Raw genomic sequence first — 25,121 nt, 5'->3', positions numbered from 1 at the left:
GTGGTAGGATGACTCAGTCCCTATACACCAAGGTCCTATAATCCTGTGCATAGTTCTGTTTTTGGACAGAATCCCTGCAACACACTTCCTAGCCGAGCAAAAAAAACTGCCAAAGGCAAGTCAGTCTGCCAACCCGTGGGAAATATATTTCAACATCGAGCCTGAGTGTGCTGCCCTGGCACGTCCCACACACCCCTGACGGCTCACAGGCGAGCAAGCCTTGACCAATGGCTGGGATGGCAGATGGGATGGCAGATGCCCCTAGGCTTAAAGTCACCTATGTCTGTTTGCAAGGTCCACGGGCAAGGATTCGGACAATACCACACTTCCAGGTCAAGGGAAGCCCTTGAAACACCATAATCACATACACCAAGGATTACCAAAACGAATCACCGCCACCCGGACACTTCTTCCAGTTAACAAGCCACTGCTTTCTGGGAGTTGTGGGCTTGTTTAAGAGTAATTATAACACTGTCTCATATGAAAACAATAATTTGTAAAGCCACATCTAGGACTTGAAAAGTTGTTACGTGAACTGGTAACATATGAACACACACACACATTTGTAGATTTACACCTGTGTGTGTGTGTATGTATATTTGAGAGAGCTTTTGTGAGTCCTTACACCAACCAAATTGATGAATAGCTGTCCCTCGATTAGCATGGACCGCCACCAATACCTTCGGTGTTTCAAAGTATGAACACAATTAACTACTGCTAGACTCCTTCCCACAGGACTAGAAATAATAATATTTCGTGTTGCAAGACTCTAGACTCACAAGAACCCCTTGTGCAGTAGTAAGGTAAGCCCCCTTACCCACATGAAACAGTCCGAGATAAATGCAGGTGAACAATCATTTGCACCAGGTCAAGTGCCCGCTCTTTCCTGTTTCCTAGTGCTATAAAATGGACTAGTCCACTACGAACCCCCCTTTAGGACCACTACTGCGACACGGTGTCACTTTACACATTAGCATCACTTTACAAAGTTTGCCAGTGAAGCGCTACTTTCTTTTTATCATCTTTCTTGGAACTACATTATTTTCTCCTGGTGGGGAAGTGCAGCATTCCCTAGGAGTGTTTGCTTCTTCCAGGATGTTGTTACCTTTGTTTTTAGCCAGCATATTACTCTCATCTCCCCTACCATAACCTATTTCACATTTTCTGCTTCTTCAGTACCGCGAGGTCATGCCAATGGCAATAGCGCTATACAAATATCATCACTCTACTGCATACAAAAAACAAAAGTAAAAAACATTGTTATCTTCAACGCCAAGAGCTCAAACTTTCACAAACTTGAGACCGATTGCATTGCAAACGCTTGTTATTAATTTCTAGCTGTCACATAATCTTATCAGGTTTGTACTCACATTTAGCTGCTGATCATTCTCAATTAGAGCAGGCACTCCTCGATCTTTGTATTTGCCACTTGCAATATCGCAGTTAAAGTGCCACAGGGCTCTGTCCAATACCCAAGCTGGTTTCAGGTGTGGAGAATTTACCAGATTGTAGCCACACTCTGGATGATCCTGTATCCACTTACTGTTTGCAGCTATTAAAATAAAGTAAATGAGTTAATTAAAAAGTATAAGGCCATTTCAAATATAAAACATGTAGCGAAAATATCAACTCAGTCCCAGAATGCAAAGAATGATGAAACATTAGGCTTATAAAAAACACTACTAATGATAGGCATCTACCACTGTCCCGGAAGATGATTGAAATGTATTATGCTTTTATGATGAAACTCCAAAATGAACTATGGCAGCCTGACTAAATCAGACTTGTAAACCGTTTCCACAAAAATATACTTATTATCATGGAAATGATATACCAGATCATGGCTGGATTCCCAGATCCAGTATATGTATATAAACATATATTTTGACAATTTATACAAAACACCAATCATGGATTGTAAAAAAAATAAAATAAAGAAAGTTGGGGGAGGAGCCAAGATGGCGACCGGGATGGCAGCGTAGGCTCCCGGCTCCGTGAACCTCCGCACCCCGCACAGATATCCTGCACGAGATCCTTAGCCTGCGCTATCTGCCCGTGTTGGTGAACGCGAGCGGCAACCGACCGTGTGACCCCGAAGTTTCTGGCAGCGGTACCGCCGGAGAAATGTCCGTCTGAAGTTTGCGGCCTGTGCAGCCCTGGAGCCGGGACCTCGAGTGGACGCCGTGGCCGGGCGGCAGTGCAACAACAGCGGCCTTCGGTGACTGGGTGGAGTCGGACTGCCGGAGTGGTGCGAATGTCGGCCTGCGTTTCGCCGTGGTCGTTCCTACCACTAAGCGTAGCGGAACGGATGCGTGCCCGAGGTGGCAACTCCAAGACTCTCCAGTGATTGCCTCAGCCTTTGCCGGTGAGCTGCCCGGACGCCGCCCGTAACTCGCCCCGATTCTCGCGGGCTGCTCCCGGATTTTCGCGGGCGCTGGTCCGTGGTGGGGACGACTGTGGCCCGTGACCACACACCGGACACATCATTTGCCTGCCCCCGGAACCCTGTTTCCAGCGACATGGAACCCGAGGCGCTTGGGCCTGAGTCCCGGTCCCGATCTGGGTTGGATCTACCCAGCGGCCATTTTGGTAGGACAGTGTCCACTATCCTGTACACTGGGTTGCAGCAGGATTGGGAGGGTGCGCCTCTGAGGAGCGTAGCGGAGCAAGTGCCGGGAGCTGTACTGGGGTACGGTGACCCTCGAGGCCCTCGGTGCCCTTCATTCCACCTTGGTTCACGGCGCCTGGGTGTTGGGGAGCAAGCTCGATGGAGTGACATCAGCGTTGGAACAGTTGCCGCCTGCCTATCCCCAGGTACACTGGGACTTCTTACACCGCGCACGAGGGGACAGTGTAGGGGCCGCCCCTGTGAATAGTGCACGCCTGGACTCTCCGGACAGTATATTAACGTGCGATCAGCTGGCTGTGGATCTGGTCTGTTCCGGAGGTTTCGGACCTGAGTGGGGGGTGGTGGCCTTGTCCCGTGCGCGGTCTCCGACGACTCAGGCAACATCCAAGCAACGGTCGCCTACTCTGCCTGATTCCGCCTTCCTGGGCCTGGTGTGCAGTGTAAATCCTGGCTCAGCACTGGGAAAGACGACCCTCCATAGAGCTGATTGTGTCGACCTTCAGAGCCCTCTACCCTACTTGTGTGTGTCGCTTCCTGATCTTTATTGGACGCTTTTCTTCCTGGTAACACTGGACATGGCACTGGGACGAGGGGTATGCATGGGTGGGTTTGCAAAGAGTGGCCAAGGATGAGGCTGACCCTTCAGAGATGGTCATCTACTAGGCGGGCGGGCTCGGGCGTTGTGTGCTCTCACGGCATAACTGTTAGTGTACCAAGTGCGTAATGCTCCTTACTTCACTTTGACAGGGTCGATTTCGTGTTCTGTATTGTATGCTTTGCGGGAAAACGTATGGTGCGGGAGGGAGAAGCCGGGGGCGTGTTTTACGGGCCCTCCTCCAGTTTATTAATACTCTCTCTACCCCCCCGTCTGGTGGGGGTTCTTTTCCTACTCTTTTTCCCTGTTTCTTCTATATTTCGGGTCTGGTTCAGGGGCGACAGGCACACTGCTGGGGGGGGGGGGGCCGTACTCATCTGCAGAGGTGCAGGGTGGGGGGTTGGGGGGGGGGATTCTTTAGTCTTTAACCCCTTTTTTCTATGGCCTCCTTTTCTTCTCTTACTCTTCTCCGTCTTTTTCTGGGATCAGCATGGTAGAACTCCTTTGTTGTTAATCACTGCTGTTTCCGGAGTGCCATCATTTCCGTGGAGTTTCCTGGGTCTTGGGGCAGGGGGGTTGCAGGCGCAAATGGCCGTGTCAATCCTTCACATCCTGAACTTCCTGTTTCAGCGCCATTGACTAGATAGACTGCTGTTTATTGTTTACGTTCATCATTCTGCCTGCCACTTTTCGCTGCTGGGAAACTGTTTGGCGCCTGATCCTTCCATCCTCTTCTATTATAAAATGTAAACCTTTATTATCCTTGTCTCCTACTTGGGCCGTTCAGAGACTGAGAGTATGCTAACGTCGAGATTTTGCACCCCGAGGTGCTGACTGTGATAGACTTGCTTTCTGTTATTCTGACTGTTTAGCGGCCGGCCCCGGGGGTTGTAGGCCCATACGTGTAATTGATTGAAATATCAATAAAGGTTTTCAAAAAAAATAAAAATAAAAAAAAATAAATAAAGAAAGTTAAGAAAGGAATAAGATATGGCCTCAGTAGTCTTTTCTCCATGAATACTGAAACCTAGAAGGAAAGAGGTTTTATTGCACCTGAAAAAAAGAAGAGAAAAAGAAGAGAAACAAAAGTATGTTTGGAAAAAAAGGTAACATATAAAAGATAATGTAGAATAAAAATAGAGGGCTGCAACACCCTCTGAAGTGGGGTAAGAAGAGGAGGTAGGGGTGAAGAAGAGGAGGAGGCAGGAAGCGGGGAGTGGGGTGTTCAGGGATATGGCAGGGTTTAACAGGAAGTGGGGAAGCAACATCCCCCCAAGAAAATAAGAAACAAAAAGAGGGGTAAAGGAAGATGGTTTTAGCGTGGACAAAAATAACTATGGTTGGGGATTAAGTAATGGCGACATCTTGCGTAGACCGCTGAAGTTGCCGTGGCGATCGCCAGACTCCAGTTCGGCTCAGCGAGAGACAAGGCTGCCTCATCCAAGATAGCAGATCTGCCACAGCACCCGAAGCGGTAGGAGACCCATTCATGCCACCTGCCCAAAGTAGCAGTGGAGCACAAGTTCCTACCTGGGGACCGGCCACAGAGGAAACCAGCAGCTCTTCTCTGCAGCCGCCCTGGGTGGTGTGGAGGCGCCTCAGGCCCGGCTGTGCAGCAGATCCCAGCCAACGCACCGTAAGACGAACCCGCAGGAGTGGTCGGGGCGTCCATCATAACTGCTGTGCACCTGCGACAAAGCCACAAGACCAGGCCCCTCATCGGCTATCACCAGAAAGGCCCCAACTCCTGCCCGCCCACCAAGGGTGGTGAAACGAGAAAAGCAGCGGTCTTAGCCAGAACAGCGGAGCCTGCTCCTTTGCCAGGGCGACTGAAGACTTGGCCACGTTGCCCTGCTGAAGTCGCGGTGAGGTGACGGCCTCGTCCCCCAGGCGGTGATCAGGCACAACGGATGCCAGAGGGCCCTACTTGCGGCTGTCCCTGTCAGCGGAGGTGCATCAGAGCAGTGGCAGACACAACAGCCCAACCAACACACCACAAGACTACCCCACAGAAGCAGACAGTGCGCATAGCACAGCCGCAGCGAGGCTGAAGGGAAGGGCCCACCAAGGCCGGAACCGGCTAAATCCCCGCTACAGCCTGAACACCAGGGAAAGAGCAGCCCACCAGGGTCACAGGGGTGCGAGGTCTGTTATTTGGCACCCCCTAGACACACAGCCTTGGAGGCCGGGGCTCCCGGTGTCGGACCCCTGGCAAGAACTTCTGGATGAGCCTGGACCCACTCAGACGGATCTGCAGCGCCAACCACATGCAGTAAGCAGGCGGCCTGAGCAAGACTGGGCAGCCAGGCAAGGCACCGGGCAAGGGACTCGAGAGAAACTGTGGCGGACTGGCCTCCCACTCCTGGGTCCACAAGGAGAGCGTGCTGAGGCAGTCAGGCACTGTGCCTCGTTTCCCACCCGGGGCCCAACTAAGACTGTTCTACCGACCACACTGACACTTGGTCCACTTAAGGCCTTGCATACCAATTGTACACCATCTGTCGGTGACCGTAGAGCCAAGGGCCAACTCCTGGCATCACAGCGGCAGCCCGCAGGGAGGCCCCTCGCAGGTGCACCGCATTCTGAAGGAAGGGAGACGGAACCCCAAACCATCATCAAACCAAGACCACCCATTGAAGCCTGGGGAAACGGAGTCCGTGGCGCAAGGCCCATGTTTTCCTAAAGACCTTACAGGTGGTCATAATCGCAAGCGTTATGCCCTACCTTAAAGTGATAAGGGACCCTCCCTGTCAGCTGAAGGGCCCCTAAAGCCCCCAGATAACAGCCCAGATTTGCACTAGACACTGGTCTCCAGCCCCTGGCAGAGAGCTACTAAGCGACCCAGAGACACTACTGAGAACGGGTCATCCATCTCTTCTCCCTGCAATCATGGGAAAAGACGGATGCACGAAATCTACCGCAGCGCAAACCAAAATAGACCAATTCACCCTAAACGAACCCAGGCCCGTAGAGGGTGCCACGGAGAAGCCTACTCTCCCCTAAAAGGACCTCTCCACAATCCTCCAGGCCATCAGCTCATCACAGGCCTCATTTATAAATAAAATCGGGGATGTCCGAGTGGACATGGCCCTCATACAGCAGGACCTCCATAACGCCACGGTCTGCATCGCAGAAGCAGAAGCCCATCTCTCCACTGTCGAGGACGACGTCTAACAGCAAGAAAACCAAGTAACCCAACTGTGTACTCACACAAAAGAACTGCACAGGCGAGCCGAAGACGCAGAAAACTGCTCAAGCCACAACAACCTCCGACCGGTGGGTTTCCCCGAAGGAATCGAGCAAGGCCAAGTGGCGACCCTCATCAAAAATTGGGCCAACTCCTGGATGCCGGAGGGCACACTATCAGCTTGGTTTGCAGTGGAACGGGCACACCAATCCCTGCTGCCCAAACCACCGCCAGGTGCCCCGCACTGGCCCATCATTGCCAGGATCCTTAACTTTAAAGACAGGGATGCGATCTTAAAAGAAGCCCGCACTCACAGCACCCTGTCCTATCAAGGGCACACCATAATGGTCTTCCTGGACTACACAAAAGAAGTCCAGGCAGAACGACACTCATACGTCAAGCAAAAACTAAGCGCCTTTAATCTTCAATATCGACTTCTCTTCCTTGCCCACCTCCGCGTCGTCTTCCAGGACAAAACCCACTTCCTTGAATCTCCTGAGTAGGCCTGGACTTGGCTGACTGAGGAGTGCTCCTTCCAGTCTCGGCCCACAACCTACTCGCCGAAATCCCGAACTGATAACTGTCCACCAACGTCACCTGGAGCCCAAAGATGATGCACACGCTGTCGCAGAAGCCGTGGCACCCAAAGGGTTGCCTCAGCATCGCCCACCACGGCCAACCAAATATCTAAGACCCATTTGGTAGCGTCCCAGTCACAACAACGAGAACAAAGCCGATCCTTGGAACGCCAACTCACCGGAGGGAGCCCCCCTATGACTCTGGAAACTGCATCCACAGATACAGATCTCTCCAGAAGCCCGGCGATCTGATGACGGGCGGTTCATCCAAAGCGACGCAAGTAGGGTACAGCCTGCCCGGAGGACCGGGACAGTCTGTTTCAATAACTCAGTAGCATGAAATAGTTTCCACCGACGCAATGACTATATCCTGATTTAAGGAGGGGTTCAACATGCAACTTCTACACTAACTGTAGCAGCCTAAGATCGTTAAGTTCTACATTGCTAGGGCGACAGATGCTCCCATTCCAGAAGAATAGGGTGGAGGGATGTGGGGAGGGAGACCGGGACCGTTAATCCAAGTTCTGGTTCACCTTGTTAGACACTCACAGCACTCAACCCAACCATCAGCGCGAAAGCACATGAAGCTTGCTAATAACAAGCCTAGAGTCCAGCTCTCACCTGCTCATATTCCAACCCTGCTCCTTAGATCAACAGGGACGCATGTCTCCATGGCCAAACGCAGTATCCATGATGCACCCACCACATAACCGAGAGCCTCTTAGGGTTCTAGCAAGGAATATCAACGGCCTGTTGGATCGAGTAGAGCGCACAGCGCTCCTAAGATACGCCCACAGGCAGGCAGCAGATGTACTTCTGCTCCAAGAGACCCACTTATTGGGGAACCATTCCTCCAATGATTTGGGTTTGATAGAGCCTGGCACTCCGGATTCGAATGGGGATCACGCAGGGTGGCTGTCCTCCTTAGGAGGAACCTTCCCTTCGCACCCACTCACACCACGAGAGACCCCAAAGGCCGCTTTGTGGCTTTGACCGGGACACTAGGAGGGAACACCATTAATCTAGTCTTGGTATACCTCCCATCAGTCTCCCTCACAACTACCCTGGGAAACATTAGCGAAGTTGTCAACTCCCTGCCCCCGGGCGAGACAGTAATTGGAGGCGACTTCAATGCGGTTATGACCCCAGACCTTGACACCAGAGGCACACCCTCCACAACTAGAACATCACACGCAAAGAGAATGGTAAGCTGGGCATCGAGCCTGGGTATATGCGATGTCTGGAGGGCAAGGCACCCCAGAATCACTCAATTCACCCACACGTCCACGGCTCACCACACCCAAGCATGTATCAATATGATCTTTATACCAGCCTCGACTGCCAGAGGGTAACCCACGTCAGTATCCTCCACCTGGGGGATCTCGGACCACTCACCACTGTTCCTTCAGCTGGGCGGACCCTCCACCAGAACACGACCGGTCTGGAGACTAAATGATTGGTTTCTCCAGGACAAAAACATCCGGCAGGCAATTGGGAAGGAACTCCTGCAGAACTTCCTCACCAATAGTGTGCTGGGCGCAGCTGGCCTGGGTCATCAAATCAGTCACCTCGTCCGGGCGCTTTATTCCAGACCTCAGGCAAGAGTACTTATAAATGGGGCCCTCTCGGAGATCTTCCGAATCGGTAGAGGGGAGAGGCAGGGATGGGGATGTCCCCTCTCGCCCCTCCTCTTTACCCTGGCGATGGAGCCCCTAGCCTGCCTCATTAGGGCAGACGAGCATGTACCAGGTTGGAGATGGAAGGGAGCCCACGAAGACAAGATCACCCTCTATGCGGACGACGTCCTGCTGTTTCTAGCAGACCCGGAACACTCTGGGCCAAAATGCATCCAGATCCTCAGCGCCTATGAACAAGCATCAGGACTGCGCCTAAACCCTGCAAGTCGACCTTGGTACCCCTGTATGTATCAAGGGATTGCTTTGACTAGCAGTCCACCATCCCAATACGCCGGCAATCATTCAAATACTTAGGGATCTGGGTCTTGTTACTACCAGACCTGACGGGATCTCTCAACATCACCCCACTGGTCAGGAAGGCTAAGGAAGATCTCCGAAATAGCTAAATCTGCCACTCAAACCCCTAGGGAGAATAGCCCAATTTAGTATAATGATTCTCCCCTGTTTTCTAAACACTATCCAGAACTCCGCATTCCACTTTTCATGCAGCTGGTTCAGGGAACTTGATAGTATGGCCACAAGATTTCTCTGGAGAGGCTCAAGAACCGTCTTGTACTCGCCCAATGCAGGATCCCACAGTTTGACAGAGGCATGGGGATGACTAATCTTTATTCATACTACCTAGCAACTCGACTGCTCGTTCTGCATGACTGGTTTAATGGGGGCTGGTCTGACCCTGGAGTACAGGGTTGAGCTGGAGGAGATGGGACTGACACGGATCCAGACAATTATGTACGGAGGCCCAATTTCCATTGACCTACCGGCGGTGACTCGAGCAGTCCTGCTGGCTTGGGTTTCAGCTTTAAGGTTATACACATTGGGATAATAGGTTGACACACCAAACGCCCCTTTGGCAGGGCACCTGGCTTAGGGACGTAGGGGCCCTAGAGGGGTTCAGGAAGTGGGATCTCATAGGTATCTCGCATTTGGGAGACGTATGGGTACACCCTCCACCAGTCACAATTCTATAAATATCTGCAGCTCCGCCACGCTCTTAACGCCCACATACCAACAGGTACAACACTGCCAGAGTTCAGCCCAGTGGAGGCACAGATCACAAAGGGAGACCTAGGGAAAGGGGGGATTTCAAGGATATATAGCTCCCTGACCAACACCAGTCCAGTAACACTTGACACACTCAGAACCCGGTGGGAGGTATGGCTGGGCCTGCTAGACAACGAAGACTGGCGGGACACCTTGATGGCTCTCAAAATCATTACTACCTCAGCCAAGCTCCGCCTGGTCCAGCTGTTCAACCTTCACTGTGCATACCTCATCCCTAGTCGCCTCCACCGAGCGGGTCTAAGAACCACTCCATCTTGCACACGATTTGGGGCGCCTGCTACTTGGGCTTCCGGGGGGGGGGTTTGGTCTTGGGGGGGGGATTTTAACGCAGTAGTTTCCGGAGTTGAGGATCGACACCCCCCTAGGGACCTCCCTCGGGCCCAGAACTGGCTGGGGGGCTTTCTGGATACCCTGGGACTGATAGATTGCTGGTGGTTGAAACACCCTGGACAAGCGCAATATACCTTCCACTCCGGGGCCCACGGTAGTCTTTCGAGGCTTGACTATATGCTAGTGCCTGCGGCCCAAGCTGGGATGATTGGGGAGGTGCGACACTTGGCCCGCGGTATATCTGATCACTCCCCTCTTTTGCTACACTTAGATATCGCCTTGGGGGCGGAGGGGAGGGTGGCGCCGATCAACCCGTGGTACCTACGAAACCCCACGATCCGTGCAGACCTGGTTAAGTCCCTGGAACACTATTTTAACGACAACTTGGGGTCGGTGTCTTCCGCCGTCTCCCTTTGGGAGGCCTTTAAGACGGTGCTCCGGGGCCAGGCTCTGTCTCTCATCTCCCATACCAAAAAATGCGAGGCGAAAGAGGTGGTTCGACTAGAAAATGAGATCACCGAGTTGGAGATCGATTTGGAGCAAGGTGTTACGGATGATAGACTGCATGTGCTGGGGCTTAATCAGGCTGACTACAAGGCGCTGGTTACTGAATCTGCTAAGAGTATGAGCAGGGTGCAACAGGGGCGTTTGTACGATATGGGTGATAAGGCGGGGAAGTTGATTGCCTGGTTGGATAAGAAGGAGAGAGCGAGTCGAGTGGTGCCGGTTGTTGAGAGGGTGGATGGTGTGCGTGTGACGGACCCCGGTGATATTGTTGATTGCTTTGCGGAGTATTTCCACGGGGTTTACTCTCCGGTCTCTGAGCGATCGGAGGAAGACTCTCGACTGCTGCTTCAAGACATTGCTCTGCCATCTCTATCTGATGAGGATAAGTTATTGATGGATGCGGCCCCGTCGCCGGATGAGATTGCTTTGGCCATTCGCTCTATTGCCTCTGGTAAGGCCATGGGTCCTAATGGCCTTCCCATCGAATTATATAAGTTGCGCCCAGATAAGATTGCGCCGTATCGCTGGGACATGTTCCTTGAGGCACAGGCGGCGGGCTCCCTCCCCCCTGACCAACGTCTTGCTACTATTGTTGTTATCCATAAGGAGGGGAAGCCGCGGGATCGGTGTACTTCTTACAGGCCTATCTCTTTGTTGAACGCAGAGCCCAAAATCCTTGCCAAGGTACTGGCCAATCGCCTGATCCGGGTCGTGGGCGACCTGATTCATCAGGATCAATCCGGTTTTATACCCCATCGCAATACCGCTTTGAACCTGCGGCGACTGCATGGCGTCCTCGTCAGAGCGCCATTCATCCGTGAGCCGGCCATTTTGGCGTCCTTGGACGCTACCATGGCATTTGACACCTTGGAATGGCCGTATATTTGGGCGGCATTGGCGAAGTTTGGGTTTGGCCCGGGGTTTATCGGTTGGGTGAAATTGCTTTATGATAACCCACTGGCACAGGTGGTGGTCAACAGACGGCTGTCGGCTCCCTTTGTTTTGGGTAGGGGCACGCGACAGGGATGTCCGTTGTCGCCTCTTCTCTTTGCGCTTTGTTTGGAGCCCCTTGCGGAGTGGCTGCGGTGGCACCCCTCGATGCGTGGCCTTAGATGGACGCCGGAATACGAGGATCGTGTCTCCCTATATGCGGACGATATCCTCTTGTATCTTGCATCTCCGCGCAAATCGCTCATTGTATTGGTGGATGTGTTGAGCTCCTTTGGTCGCAACTCCGGATTGGTCATTAACTGGGCTAAGTCTTGTGTGTACGTTCTCTCCGGGGAGGCCCCCCCCCTTCCGCGGGGGTGCCCTATCCAGGTTGCGCAGTCGGGGTTCAAGTATTTGGGAATCTTTATAAACCTGGAGCCGGTGGCCCTGGAATGAACGGAATCTTCTCCCCCCCCTTCAGCGCCTAAGGGCGGATGTGGCGGGTTGGCGGCGGCTGCCGCTCTCGCCGCTCGGCCGGGCGGCGTTGTTCAAAATGATGTCGCTGCCACGCTTTTTGTACGCCCTACAGAACACTATGGACGTAGTGCCGGCCCGCTATTTTCGGGAGGTGGAGTGTCTTCAGCGTCGATTGTTTTGGGATGGGCGGCCGCGGATTGCTCTTGCCAAACTAACCCTACCGTGGTATGATGGGGGGGACGCTCTCCCTGACATTAAACGATATTATTGGGCCTCCCAGTTGGCTGCTGTCAATCACGGGATGTATGGGCCTGCTTTGAACCCGGCTTTTGAGATGGACAAATTGTTATTGCCAAGCGGGGATTATAATCGAGCACTATACTCGGGGTCCCTTGATGCGCGATTGACAGGCCCGACGCGGGTCGCGGTGCAGGTGTGGCATGCAGCAAATGCGGCGATGGGGTGGAGGGATCGCTTGACTCGGGCAACGCCATTGTACGCTTCCCAGCGTTTGGGTTATCTGTGTACTACGAAAGGCTTTGAGAAATGGGATATGATTGGTATCAGCAAGGTAGGGGATCTCTGGACGAAAGGGAAATTTAAGTCGTTCGACATGCTGAAAACTGAATATCAGTTGAACGATAGGGAATACTTTCGGTATGCTCAGGTTCATCATGCCTTGTGTTCCGTGTTCCCGGACGTGGCGGCTATTCCAGAGTCCTCCCCATTGGAAGACAGAGTATTGGACGGCTATGTGCCGGATAGCACCATTTCGCTGATTTATAAGAAGCTTATCAATGATCGAATGGGTTTGCTGACCTCATTGCGGGAGACATGGATTGCCGACGGTTTGGAACTTGACGATGAGGATTGGGTGTCAGCGGTGGCCTCCCCGAAAGAGGTGGCTATCCCGGCCCGCTTGCGTTTCGTCCAGCTTAAGATACTTCATAGAGTGTACGTCACGGGGCCTGGTTTGATGCGTATGGGGTATTCGGTGGATGGTCTGTGTAAGCGAGGCTGTGGACTACTGGGGACTTTCCTCCATATCCTGTGGGAGTGTCCGGAGGTGACTCGGTTTTGGTGTAGAGTGCATGCGGTGTTAGAAGAAGTCACGTATGTTGCCTTGTTGCCGGAGGCACGGAGATGTTTGCTGAATGTCTGGGAGCCGACTGATTACAATGTGATGCAGACGCAGTGGGTGACTCTGGGCTATATGGTTGCGAAGCGTGACATTGCACAATTGTGGGGCTCCCAGAGGCCACCAACGGTCTCAGCGTGGAAGGAACACATGGACTGGTGTATGTTCAGAGAGAAAACGGTGTATGTGGCGAGAGGCAAGCCAGGGAAGTGGATTAAGGTGTGGGGTCCCTGGAACTCCTATCGTGGAGGTATTTGCGCCCCGCCCCAGACGCGTGAGATGGATGCTGCTCTGTCTCCCTAGCCCGCGCATTCCTATATGCTCCTGCGACATGCGCATTTGGTTTCTTCTGCCTGCCCCCCCCCCCCCTCTGTCTCCCTGGGTTTGTTTACTCCTTCGATACGGGGAGCACATGTTACTGCCATTAACCTCCTCTGCCTTGTGTGTGTGATGTTTTTCGTTTTCTTCAAAAATATGAAACCTTTCTTTGCTTGTCTATGGACTGCGGCTGCGGCCAGCTGAGTTGATTAGCACTCCAGTAGCTCTCTTATTGCTTCATCGATGTGGTTGTTAAGCTGTGTCTAGGCTTATAGTGTGCATTAGCGGCCGGCCTGTTGGTTGTAGGCCCATACTTGTATGTCTCTGAAACTGTAATAAAGGTTTTTCAAAAAAAAAAAAAAAAAGAAACACTTAATAGGTAACTCCTGCAGCGCACTGAATAGATGGGAATAGCAGGGTCTGGTCGGATGATCAGGGTCGGTATGTGGTGCTCTCCGGCACATGGGAGGGACAGGCCGTCAATGTTATTTCCGTGTATGCCCCACCCGGGATGCAGCTTCCTCTGTTGCGAGACCTCGGGACGCTTCTGCTTGATCTACCCCTGGGGCTTCTGGTGTTGGGGGGGGGGGAGATTTTAACCTTGCTGTGGATGGCACCACCGACCGCCTTCCAGCATGCTAGGACCCCCCCCCTCCCCAGGGGGGTCTCCACTGACAGAGTTCTTGGCCGCTGTGGGCCTGGTCAATGTCTGGCGGCGACTAAACCCGACCACCGTGCAGTTTACATTTCATTCTGGCGCTCATAACAGTCAATCACGCATTGACCACATACTCACCCACGCTCACGATATTTGCATGTTCACTGACTCCAGGTGCCCTGCATGTGGAATCTCTGATCATGCTCCCATTCTTACGACACTTTCATTTGGCCAGCCCAAAAGACGTGCCACCCTTACTATAAACCCACGGGCGCTCAAAGTACCTCACATTAAGGAGGCACTAATCCAAGAAGCTGACCACTATTTTCAAGACAACGTGGGGTCGGTTACCTCAGCCCGCAACCTATGTGGTGTGTTTGGCGCAGTTATGAAAGACAGAGCCCTATCTTTGATGGTTGGCCACAAGAGAGAACTTACCAAGAGAATCATAGAGCTCGAGGAGGATATCCTAACACGGTAAAAAGCCATGGCACTTACCCCTGATCCAGAGATGCAGCATTCACTCTCGATGGTGCGTCTCGACTACACTCAGATCCTGACAGAAGCGGCCAGAGCGCGCTATACCTCCACGCATCATAAGATTTATGAAATAAGATTTATGAACATGGGGACCGGACGGGCAAACTCCTTGCTTGGTTAGAGAAAAAAGAGCAATCGTCGAGATGGGTGCACTATGTGCGCGTGACGAATGGAGATTTAATCACCCTTCCTCAACAGATCGCGGATACGTTCGATTCCTACTTCTCGTCGGTGTACACGCCCTCTGCCACGTCCCAGTTATACGCGGCTGGGGACCTTCTTTTGACCATCAAAGTCGCATGTCTGTCCCCACAGAACCGGGATTCTCAGGAGGGCGCGATAACGGACGCTGAGATTGAGAAAGCAATACAAGACGTCCGCTCGGGTTAAGCTATGAGGCCCAATGGGCTCCCTATGGAATTCAAAATTTCCCCCTACTTACTCCAAATGTACACTGAAAGTCTAGACGAAGGGGCGCTACCGGCTGATGTTCAAACGGCCTCCATTGTGGTCATCCACATGCAGGGCAAACCATTAGGTGACTGGAGGGCGTATCGTCCAATCTCACTCCTGACAGTGATGCTAAAATGTTGGGAAAGCTACTGGCCAACAGACTTATCCCTTGCATTACGGAGCTTGTGCACCCTGACCAATATGGGTTCATGCCAGGGAGAAACACAGCTTTGAATTTGCGGAGACTCCACGGGGTCCTGGTTAGGCGTGATACAATTATGGAGGATGTAGCTCTACTATCGTTGGATGCATCCATGGCATTTGACACTATTGAGTGAGAGTTTCTCTTCACAGTTTTAGATAGGATGGGTTTTTGCCCAAATTTCATAAAGTGGATCCAACTGCTATATGCCCACCCAACCGCAAAGGTGACAGTCAACAACCACGTCTCGAGGCAATTCCCACTGTGGAGGGGTACTAGACAGGGATGCCCTTTGTCACCCTTGTAGTTTGCCCTTGTGTTGGAACCGTTGGCGGTATGGATCAGGGGTGACCCGGAGATTAGGGGGCTGAAGTGGACTGAAGACCACGAAGATCGCATCTCTCTGTTCGCTGAGGATATCCTCTTATATTTGACCTCACAGTCTCTTCGCCGGGTTCTCCAACTCTTTTATATCTTTGGCTCCCACTCGGACTATACTATCAACTGGACTAAATCCCAGCTTTATGTGCTGTGGGGTGAGCCGCAGTGCTGCCCCCATGGATACGACATACCAGTAGCAGCAAAGGGCTTCAAGTATCTTGGCATCTATGTTACTCCGGACCCGAATTTGTTGTAGGAGTCCAACCTGCTTGCGCCCCTGACTCGCCTTCGGTCCGATGCCAAATATTGGCGATCCCTTCCCCTTACTCTGCTGGGGCGTGCGGCCCTCTTTAAGATGCTAGCACGGCTATGTGATGCAGAACACACTGAACAAGGTTCCTGACAATTATTTTGTTGGTATCGAGGGCGTTGTACATAAGCTGCTGTGGCATGGACGGGCCCCAAGAATAGCTATGACAAAATTGACGATGGGGAGGTATGACGGGGTATTGCTTTACCCGACATGAGGCTCTATTATCAGGCTTCTTAGCTGGTCCCAATCAATAAGTGGGTACATGGGGAATATGACGACCCCAATTTTCGAACTGATCGTAGGCTTCTGGGTCGGGGGGGCTACGCCAGAGCATTCTGTACAAATCCTCACAAGATTGCCCTCAAGGGTCCCACGGCACGCACAGTGGAGGTTTGCCACGGCGTGAATAGAAAATGGGGGTGGCATGGCACGCTCACTAAGGCCACACCACTTTGGGAACCAGACCTGTTGGGACAGCTTAGTAAATGCCCAGATTTTGACAAGTGGGATATGATAGGTATCTCCACAGTGGGGGACATGTGGATGGGGGTATATTAGCCACTTTTGCTGATCTACAGAACAAATACCAACTAGCACAATCTGAGGCCTATCGCTACCTACAAATCAGCCATGCAGTCAAAGCAGCTTTGCCCTAAGATGCCCCTCTCCCTGAGGCCTCTCCACTGGAGGACTGACTGATACTCGACCCAATGCACAAAAAGGCCATATCTCTCACATACAAAAAACTAATCAACAATCATCCAGACCCCTAAAGGCGTCTGCGACAACTTTGAGGGGCAGATTTTTGAGACCTAGAAGATGAGGACTGGCGTGATGCTCTAACCTCTCCCAAGGAAGTGGCTATCCCTATGAAATTGTGCCTTGTCCAATTAAAGATCCTGCATCGTGTATATCTAGACGCTGGGATTTTGGTTAAGATACGAAGGAGGACTGATCCCCTGTGCCTCCGGCAATGTCACCAACCGGGAACTTTCTTTCATGTTCTCTGGAACTGCTCGATGGTACAACAATACTGGAACAGGGTCACACAGCAAATGGAGGGCGGGTGGTAAATCCCTTAAGGCCTCCCCCCAACTGTGCCTCCTAAATATCTGGGAAGCTACTGATTTAACGCAAATAGAGCAAACATGGCCTTCACTTGGGTGGGCCATTGCAAAGCGTAACATTGCCTAGAAGTGGGGTGTGGGGACGGTTCGGAACCTTCGCGATTGGGCAGTCAGCATGGACAGGGCAATGCTTGCCGAAAAAGATGTTTTCAAACATAGGGGATGCCCAAAGAAATGGAACTACAAATGGGGAAGGTGGAACACATACAGGGGTACCATCTGCTTATCCCCCACTATAGAACTACAACATGGAATGAATAGACTGCTGGAGGTCTCTGGGGTGGACGACATGCCCCCTCCTGGTACTGAATAAGGTAGCCACCTGCATGCTGGGTGTCGGGGAGTGTTCATCTTGGTTTGGTGAGTTTATTATGCACTGTACGATCTACATATTGTATATTCCGGAATGATTTGATCTGTTGGAATGGAGGGGTTTCTACTGTGCCTCTCTGGTGTCAAATGTATTGAAAAACGATACACATATGCTGTGGACTGCTATACTGTCATGTTCCTGCCTTATGTGTTTCCTTTTCTTTCACAATAAAAATGTTTATTAAAAAAAAAAAACGTTTCTGGGGGGGTGTGACGAGATGTGCTTCTTCAATGCTAGGACTCACTCAAAGTCATTTTTACAGAGAGCAAGAATAAATAATCATCCTGCCTTTGGAATGCACACAAAGGTATTCGTATATTAGGTTTACAGTCAAGTAAAACCACAAAGGATCAATCACATATTAAATTTAGTATTTAAAAGAAGTATAGCACAAATGAGGCAAAAGGCAAAGATAATATAGTTTATACACTCATACCAATAAAATGAAAAATCAAATCACTTGTATCAAGAGTTAAAAACAAGTATACAAAACTGTTTAACAAACGTCAGGTAGGCTCGTACCAGTATGATTGTAAACAACATCTGTTATGCACAGCATGTTCCATTCTTTCCTCATCTTCTCCACAAGTTTTCCAACGTCACTCCAAGTGTACTTTTTACCAGGTTTAGAGAAGTCAGGATTTAGTTCCAATTGATCGGCCAAGGAGTAGCAAGATCTGGAGGTCCCAAGTGTTTGCAATGGCGTGAAATGGATCATGTTGTAACCTACAGCAAAATGCAACAAAATACTAAATTACACATAATGCAAGTGCTATTAGGATATCTTTTCTTGCAACACACCTTCTCTCCATGAGCAGTATTTTCCTTAAGCTACTGCTTTAATCACTTCAACAAACTCGAAAAAATTACTAAAGGAAGCACCTCAGCACAAGGAACATTATTCATATGGTCCAAGGAATACTAGTACATTTCCCTAGCTTTTGAGTCTTAAAGAAGTTATTAAATGTTTTCATCACAACTTAAACTTCCCACTTACAGACAAATCTACCTCACTGGATGGAATAAATTATTAAGCTATATTGATAGTAAAAATTAAAATATGTTTAGATGAAAGGTCACCTGATTCTTTTGCAACTTTAAGTCTGTTTTCCCATTCATCAAGGGGCCCCAGGCACTTAGATAGGAACGTCTGAAGTGTAACACAGTCCAAATGAAGTACATGATTATCTGCTCCAACGCGCAAAACAGGATCCACAACTATATATCCACCACCACTTTTCTCATTCCTAAAAATACAATAAAGAGTTTGAGGTGCACAAAATTACAAGCAAACAGAAGTCGAAAAACATGGCTATATGATGCAGACATGAGAACAGCACCTTCAGAAACAATTTGATGAAAACAACCTATTTAATTCCTCAGATGCCAAATTCTTCCTTTTAAAGCAGAAGTTGGAAACTCAAGTTGAACACAGACCAAAACCAAAAATAGTCCATAATTTACTTCTTACATAAGGAGTTTCACCAAAGCAAGACAATCAGTCTAGTGATGGTGTCAGCCTGCTGTTTCAAAAGTCTTAGATGGTATACTGAAAGACATAGTGCCGGATGCTCACAATACTTTGCATTTGCAAAGGCAGTTCACCAATGGAACTTACTTTGTGAATGCAAAGTCTAAATTCGCAATATGCATAAATGATTCGTAATGGAGTCCAAATGGAAGTACTGAGATGCCTTGCAAGTTGCAATAGAAAGGGAATGCAGGGATGTGGAATTCCTATAGCCAGAAGCCAAGGACATATCGTTTGGGGTTAAGGGCAACAAGTTTTCATGTGTATTTTGTCCGTTGGACAAGGGGCCCCAACCCCCTGCAGCACAAACTCTTGGCTGCCAGTTTGCAGTACCACATTATGGATCAGGGAAGGGCAGGGTCTGCAGTGAAGGTAATATTTTTGTCCATATGCTAATGCTGTTCCAACTTGTATTTATTTTTCAGTAATAGAAAGCCTTTAATATTAGGATGAGCACTCTAAGTAAATGTTGTAACCTCTGACTGCACTACTGACAGTGGTTCCACTATACAAATGTGTACACACGTTTTCAAAGTTTAGCAAAATGAGGCTATGTATAATGATTCCAGAATGCTCTCTGATTTGATGCAATATTTGCAGAAGCTTGAAAGCAAGATTGATAATTCTTTGCTTTCAAAATAAAATGCTCATAAAAAAATGAAAGCAGGAAAAAAACATTTAGCTAAACTACTTTTAAAGTTTCAAGTACCATGTTTTGCAGCATCATTTAGTAACATGTGTTGATGCATGCTAGTATTTCCCAAAAATATTCATAATGGAAAATCAGTGTAACGAGTTTCAATAAGATTATAAAAAACAAAAATAAACAAGCATTGGCAAAGCCAGTAGGTCTGAAATTGGTGGTCAGTTTTTTAGTTTTGTCAATGTGTGAATTGTCTCGCTGCTACCGCGATGGAGTAAGGATGTCGATCAGATCGTCTCCAGTCGTATAAATTACGCTGTGCCCCGGATTGCCTGATTCATTCAGCCAACTCTTGCGACGCATATGGGCCTGAATATTACATTCCATGGATGGTCTGGGCACCACCGTCATGGTTTATATCTACTGAGTAACAGGATTTGTCCTTAGTTGGCCCTTGCCACTTTACGGGCATTGGTGTAACCAGGTTTTGGACTCCAATAGAGCATTGCGAGATTAATGAGGGTCACATCACCTGTCCCCTTGTCCTAAGGAAGATCTGCATGGCTGAGTTATTAAAGTCCCCCGGTTGCCGATAAGTAGGATCGAAACGTCGACGCTATCCCCCACCGCACCTGGACCAATTTCCCCTTCCCCAATACCCCTGTTTACAGCCTTAAGGAAACTCTCCTTACAACTTTAGAAATATCATTCAAATGAATAATTTAAATATGGCCAGGTTGTATCTAACTGTTTATTGGATATCAGTTCTGTACAGGTCTCGTAAATGTATGCCCTTTACTTTTCTACACACTTTGAGCTCTCTTGACTCCTTTATATACACTTGAGCACTTTTTCTTACACATTCCCTAGGACATTCTCCTACCTTCTTGACCCTCTAGGGATTGTTCCTTCAATTGACTAAATAAATATATTGTAATAATACCTAGTGGTTTTTCTGCACATTTGTATGTTTTAATTATTTTCACGATTTACAGACGTTTGTGAGCTGATTAATGTAAGCTCAAATAAGTTGATAATTCTGATAAACTAGTTCAACATTATAACAAACATTGACAAAAGAAAAAATTGTTTTGGTCTCAAAAACCACACAATGCCACAATAGTTACTTGCACTGAACAAAACTACTTTGTGTGCTGAAATGCTCCTTGTGAAAGAACAGAATGCAGTCACTCACAGTGAAGTCAGTCGTTCCATGGAGAGAGTAAGAATTTTAATAAACACAAAAGGTCCTGGTCAACGCTAGACCAAATTAGGGGCCCAATTATTAAAGAAAATCACAAAAATGCACCCATGGTATATGTCCTTGCATTAAGTGCAGCTATACGGATTTTGTGAATTCCCAAGTATTTACAGAAGTAGGACAAGAAATAGTACTAGAAAATATTTGTGAACTGCATTTTAGCATGAGCAAACATGCATGTGTAGATTTGCTCATGCGAAAATTTGAGTGTTTGCAAGTTCACTTCCCCTCCAACCACTTTTTTCCCAACCCTGGAAGAAGGTTTATGTCTGCCATTGTCAGGAGTACATTTCCAACATCTCTCAGTATGGAAAGGATTAGAGAAGAGCTGTTGAAAACCCTTAAAACATGCAAGTTAGTAGGTTTGCACAGACTCAAACGGGCATTCTAACCCTGGAACTATTGCTTATCACTACCGTCAGCTCCAGTAGGTAGATCGGCTGAAACATGCCAAAATAAGGGGATTGCAAGTATTCAAACACTACTATGGTTATAGTATGAGCCCTAGCATAATCAGAGAGGCTGTATCAGAGCTCTTATATAATGAGATTGCTGCCATAATTTTTTGCCGCACTATATGGCACCAAAGGAAAAGGTGGATTTTGTTAAGGACAAGTAGATTTATGAAGCAACCTGCTCTATGGACAAGTAGGTATTTTATTAAATTCCACACCCCTGGGAATGACGAAGGAGCCTTCCATCTCTCTTGTGATACGCAAGAGAATGCAGAAATGGTTTGGGACATGTTTTGCTTTTAAGTATGCAATGACATTGTAAGTTGGCAAAATTAGAGAGCTTACACTGCGCTTATTCATGCGGCAGACACTGGTCCCAAGAATGCACTACCACATGTTGCACTCAAAATACGCCACTGTTAGTGGCATTGTGACATTGTACTTTAAGGACTAGGGCTCACCATGCTGTCACATTGCGAATATGAACGCTAAGATGGAGGTCTGCTGTACTTTGTAGGACTCCATATATACATTTGCTAACTTTCAAAAGGAGCCTGAATTTAATAATATTCAAAAAGTTGTTAGATGTTCCGAGAAAAGGTGGTGTATGTGGCGAGGGGCAAGCCTGGGGCGTGGGTGAAAATATGGGGCCCCTGGAACGCCTACCGCGGGGGTATCTGCGAGCCACCACTGCTGCCTCACCGGCTCCGTCCCCCTAGTTGACCCCCTCCCCCAGCCCCGGGCACAGAGTTCCCCCAGTCCTGGACTTGTTTCCCTTCCCCCTCTTTAGATTCCTGTGGATGGTCGGGGTCCCTCATTTGAAGAGCACGTGCGGTTACTTTCGATTGCGGGTTGCCTTGCGGGTGTGGTTTTTCTATGTTGTTGTGTTTGTATAAAATGAAACCGTATTGTGGGCTTAGAGTCATGTGGCCCACGTCGTTGATGCCTCCTGATTTACTTCTCTGCAACGCCAAGTGCCCTTTTGTAAGTTTGTCAGGTGCTCCTGTCACTCTAGCGGCCGGCCGGAAGGTTGTAGGCCCATACTTGTATATACTTGAGATTGCAATAAACGGTTTCAAAAAAAAAAAAAAAAAAAGTTGTTAGATAGGGATGTTAAGTAAAAGAAATCTTTATGGTGCAAGGGCCCACACCATTGAAAGAGAGGATAGTTGCAATGCAGTATAAAAACCTCTGCTGTGCATCAGGCCCACTCGTATGGCTCCACTATGTCTTTAATAAGACCTGCTATGTATTTCTTGGAAAAGAATAACCCTGCATGCTTGAAAGACGTATGTTTGGTTGGGCATGGCATGTGCACTAAAGTTGGCCCCACAGTAGGTTTAACATAAGGCCCTGTAGTCAGCTCCAGATAACTGCAGCCAAAGAAATGTGCCATGGGTGGTGGCCACTTGTGTTTGAGCTAAACGCCAGACCCCGTGATGAACCCCTAGAACATACGGATAGAATCTATATGCAGTGGGGGTTGGTGTTGCATAGGAGGTCGTGTGCAGAGCTTTGCCACATTGCTATGCCCTGCAGCACCCACGGGTATGCATACCTATGACTCTGGTAACTTTCTTGGGAACCGCATCTTAAAGAGATTCAGAAGTGGATTCTCTAAGAGTTTTAGACATAAGTCAGCTATTGGGAAATCTCCTATTGCTGTGAACAATCTGTGGCACATTGGGTAAAGTTTGGGAATGTTTGGTACCCTTCCTCCCCTCCCCCCACCATCCCAGAAAAAAAGCCCTGCACCTTGACATCAAGGAATCCTCATTCCAAGTCATGAAGGGATCTTTGTCAAAGCAGCACTGGAAGAACTGGGTTCTCTTCATGGCTATAGGTTCAAATGTCTCTGCCATGAAAAAGTCATAGATGCCTACAGGTCCCAGCAGTGAAAATTGGGTGCAATGAAGATATATTTTATATGTTGTAAGATCTCCCCCAAAGTGATGCTAGTTACAGCTTGCCAAAAGGCAGCAGATTTTTGGCTCATCATCTAAAGTATGCACCCAGTAAACACACGCCAACTTAAATTTTTAAATTGAACTTTACCGATGCCATAGCAGCCACAACACGGAACATTTAATAACTCAAGAAAAATGGAGAAGTGATAAGTGTTAAAGTGGCTAAGTAAAAGTGGCGCAGTCATTGAAAAAACATGACACTTTACAGGAAAACAGTCCAAAATTATGAATGCAAAGTTCGCAAGTGCCTCACTAACAGCTGTACAGAAAAAGTTCTGATAATGATGACTTATGGGCATGAAACATGAATGTAGAATGTGTTACATGGCATGCTGTGCCATGTTAAAAACGTTTTTTTCACAGAAGCTCTGTGTCTCTCTCGGTCTGTCTCTGCATCAGCTCATAACCAGATCTTATACATTCAGTGTATGAGAGTGCTAGTAATGAGAGAGAGAGAGAGAGAGAGAGAGAGAGAGAGAGAGAGAGAGAGAGAGAGAGAAGAGAGAGAGAGAGTGAGAGAGAGAGAGCGAGAGAGAGAGAGTGAGAGTGTGAGAGAGAGTGAGTGTTTGAGAGAGTGTGTGAGAGAGAGAGAGAGAGAGAGAGAGAGAGAGAGAGAGAGAGAGAGAGAGAGAGAGAGAGAGAGATGGATGCTTAGCTACTGAGCATGAATTCTGTTTATGAAGGAGTCTCTAAGTACAGCTGCAGGAAACAGCCTGAGATACCGGCTTGAGAAGGATGTCGCAGGCCTGCTAATAAAGGATGTTCCACAATTCTACAACCAGAGGTTAGCTCAAAGGGCTGATCCTGGAGAGTGCCTGAGATGTTCGACCAGAGGGAGAAAAGGTCTAAGGCCACCTCGTCCTGCATGGAGCTTATGGAGGGTGTCTCAGAAGCTCCATGCCAGTATGGCCACAAAGGATTACCTCCTGCAGTCCAGAGTGACTGCATCAATGACTGCGAAAATCCATGCAGCTGTTCAAATTGGAAGATTAAATGAAAGTGACAGAGCATCAAGCACCACTGCAATTCAGAGAAAGAACAGCGCAAATATATCTGAAGTGCAGGCAGTCTGGAGACAGTCTGAAGAAGATGAAGCAAAGTTCTCCAATTCTACTAAAACATGCCTCTATGTTCCATGTATCTATGCTGATAAAATTCAATGCAGACATTCCAACCATAAGGATAACAACTAGCTTTAAGCTGCCTTTTAAAATTTTGCATAGTGCCTCATCCTTTTGTGGAGGCTTGGTTAATGTGGATTGTACTATAATTGATTACTTAGCAACCTTAATCCCAGAAACAATTTACTTTTTAAAATCTGCTTTACACAGATACCCACGAACAAATATCTAGCAAACACTTGTTGGTTTTAGGAAGTCCAATACTGTGCAGTGTTTTATATATGGAAGTAGATTTCAAACGGTAGGTAATTAACCACCTCTAGCGATTGCTGGCTCTGAACCAACTTATGAGTGGAAACCAAATTGGCTAAAGGGGCCAACAAGCGTTTGCTGGTAGGCAAACATAGTATCCTGAAGAACATGAACTGTGCAACCTATATTAGTATATTAACCCTTTTCAGGCTCGAGTGAAAGTAGCCTTTAAGGTTAGTCTTTTATGAGTTTATGACTTCTTTAATCATTACTGTTTGCACTCACTCCCTTCAGTGCTAAAATGTTACACTCGTCCTTTCTCACACCCATACCACAACTGGAACAGCCTTCCCTCCCGAACACCAACTTTATAAATGTTATGATGGCTACTTA

General features: G+C 48.7%; 1 protein-coding gene across 5 annotated transcripts in view; it reads right to left on the bottom strand.

The window, feature by feature from the left end:
- AGL (amylo-alpha-1,6-glucosidase and 4-alpha-glucanotransferase) overlaps nucleotides 1-25,121 on the bottom strand; it is a 453,547-nt gene that overhangs the window by 330,860 nt on the left and 97,566 nt on the right. For all 5 annotated transcript variants that reach the window (XM_085601874.1, XM_085601873.1, XM_085601871.1 and 2 more), the window contains exons 4-6: nucleotides 18,579-18,745; nucleotides 18,021-18,224; nucleotides 1,371-1,552 (exon numbers count right to left, since the gene is read on the bottom strand). In XM_085601874.1, coding sequence (XP_085458000.1) covers nucleotides 1,371-1,552; nucleotides 18,021-18,224; nucleotides 18,579-18,745 — 553 coding nt within the window. The remainder of the gene's footprint in view (nucleotides 1-1,370; nucleotides 1,553-18,020; nucleotides 18,225-18,578; nucleotides 18,746-25,121) is intronic.

Source organism: Triturus cristatus, chromosome 4_2 (assembly GCF_964204655.1).
Source record: "Triturus cristatus chromosome 4_2, aTriCri1.1, whole genome shotgun sequence".
Classification (NCBI taxonomy): Eukaryota; Metazoa; Chordata; class Amphibia; order Caudata; family Salamandridae; genus Triturus; species Triturus cristatus.
This window is presented reverse-complemented; position numbering and strand designations above follow the sequence as displayed.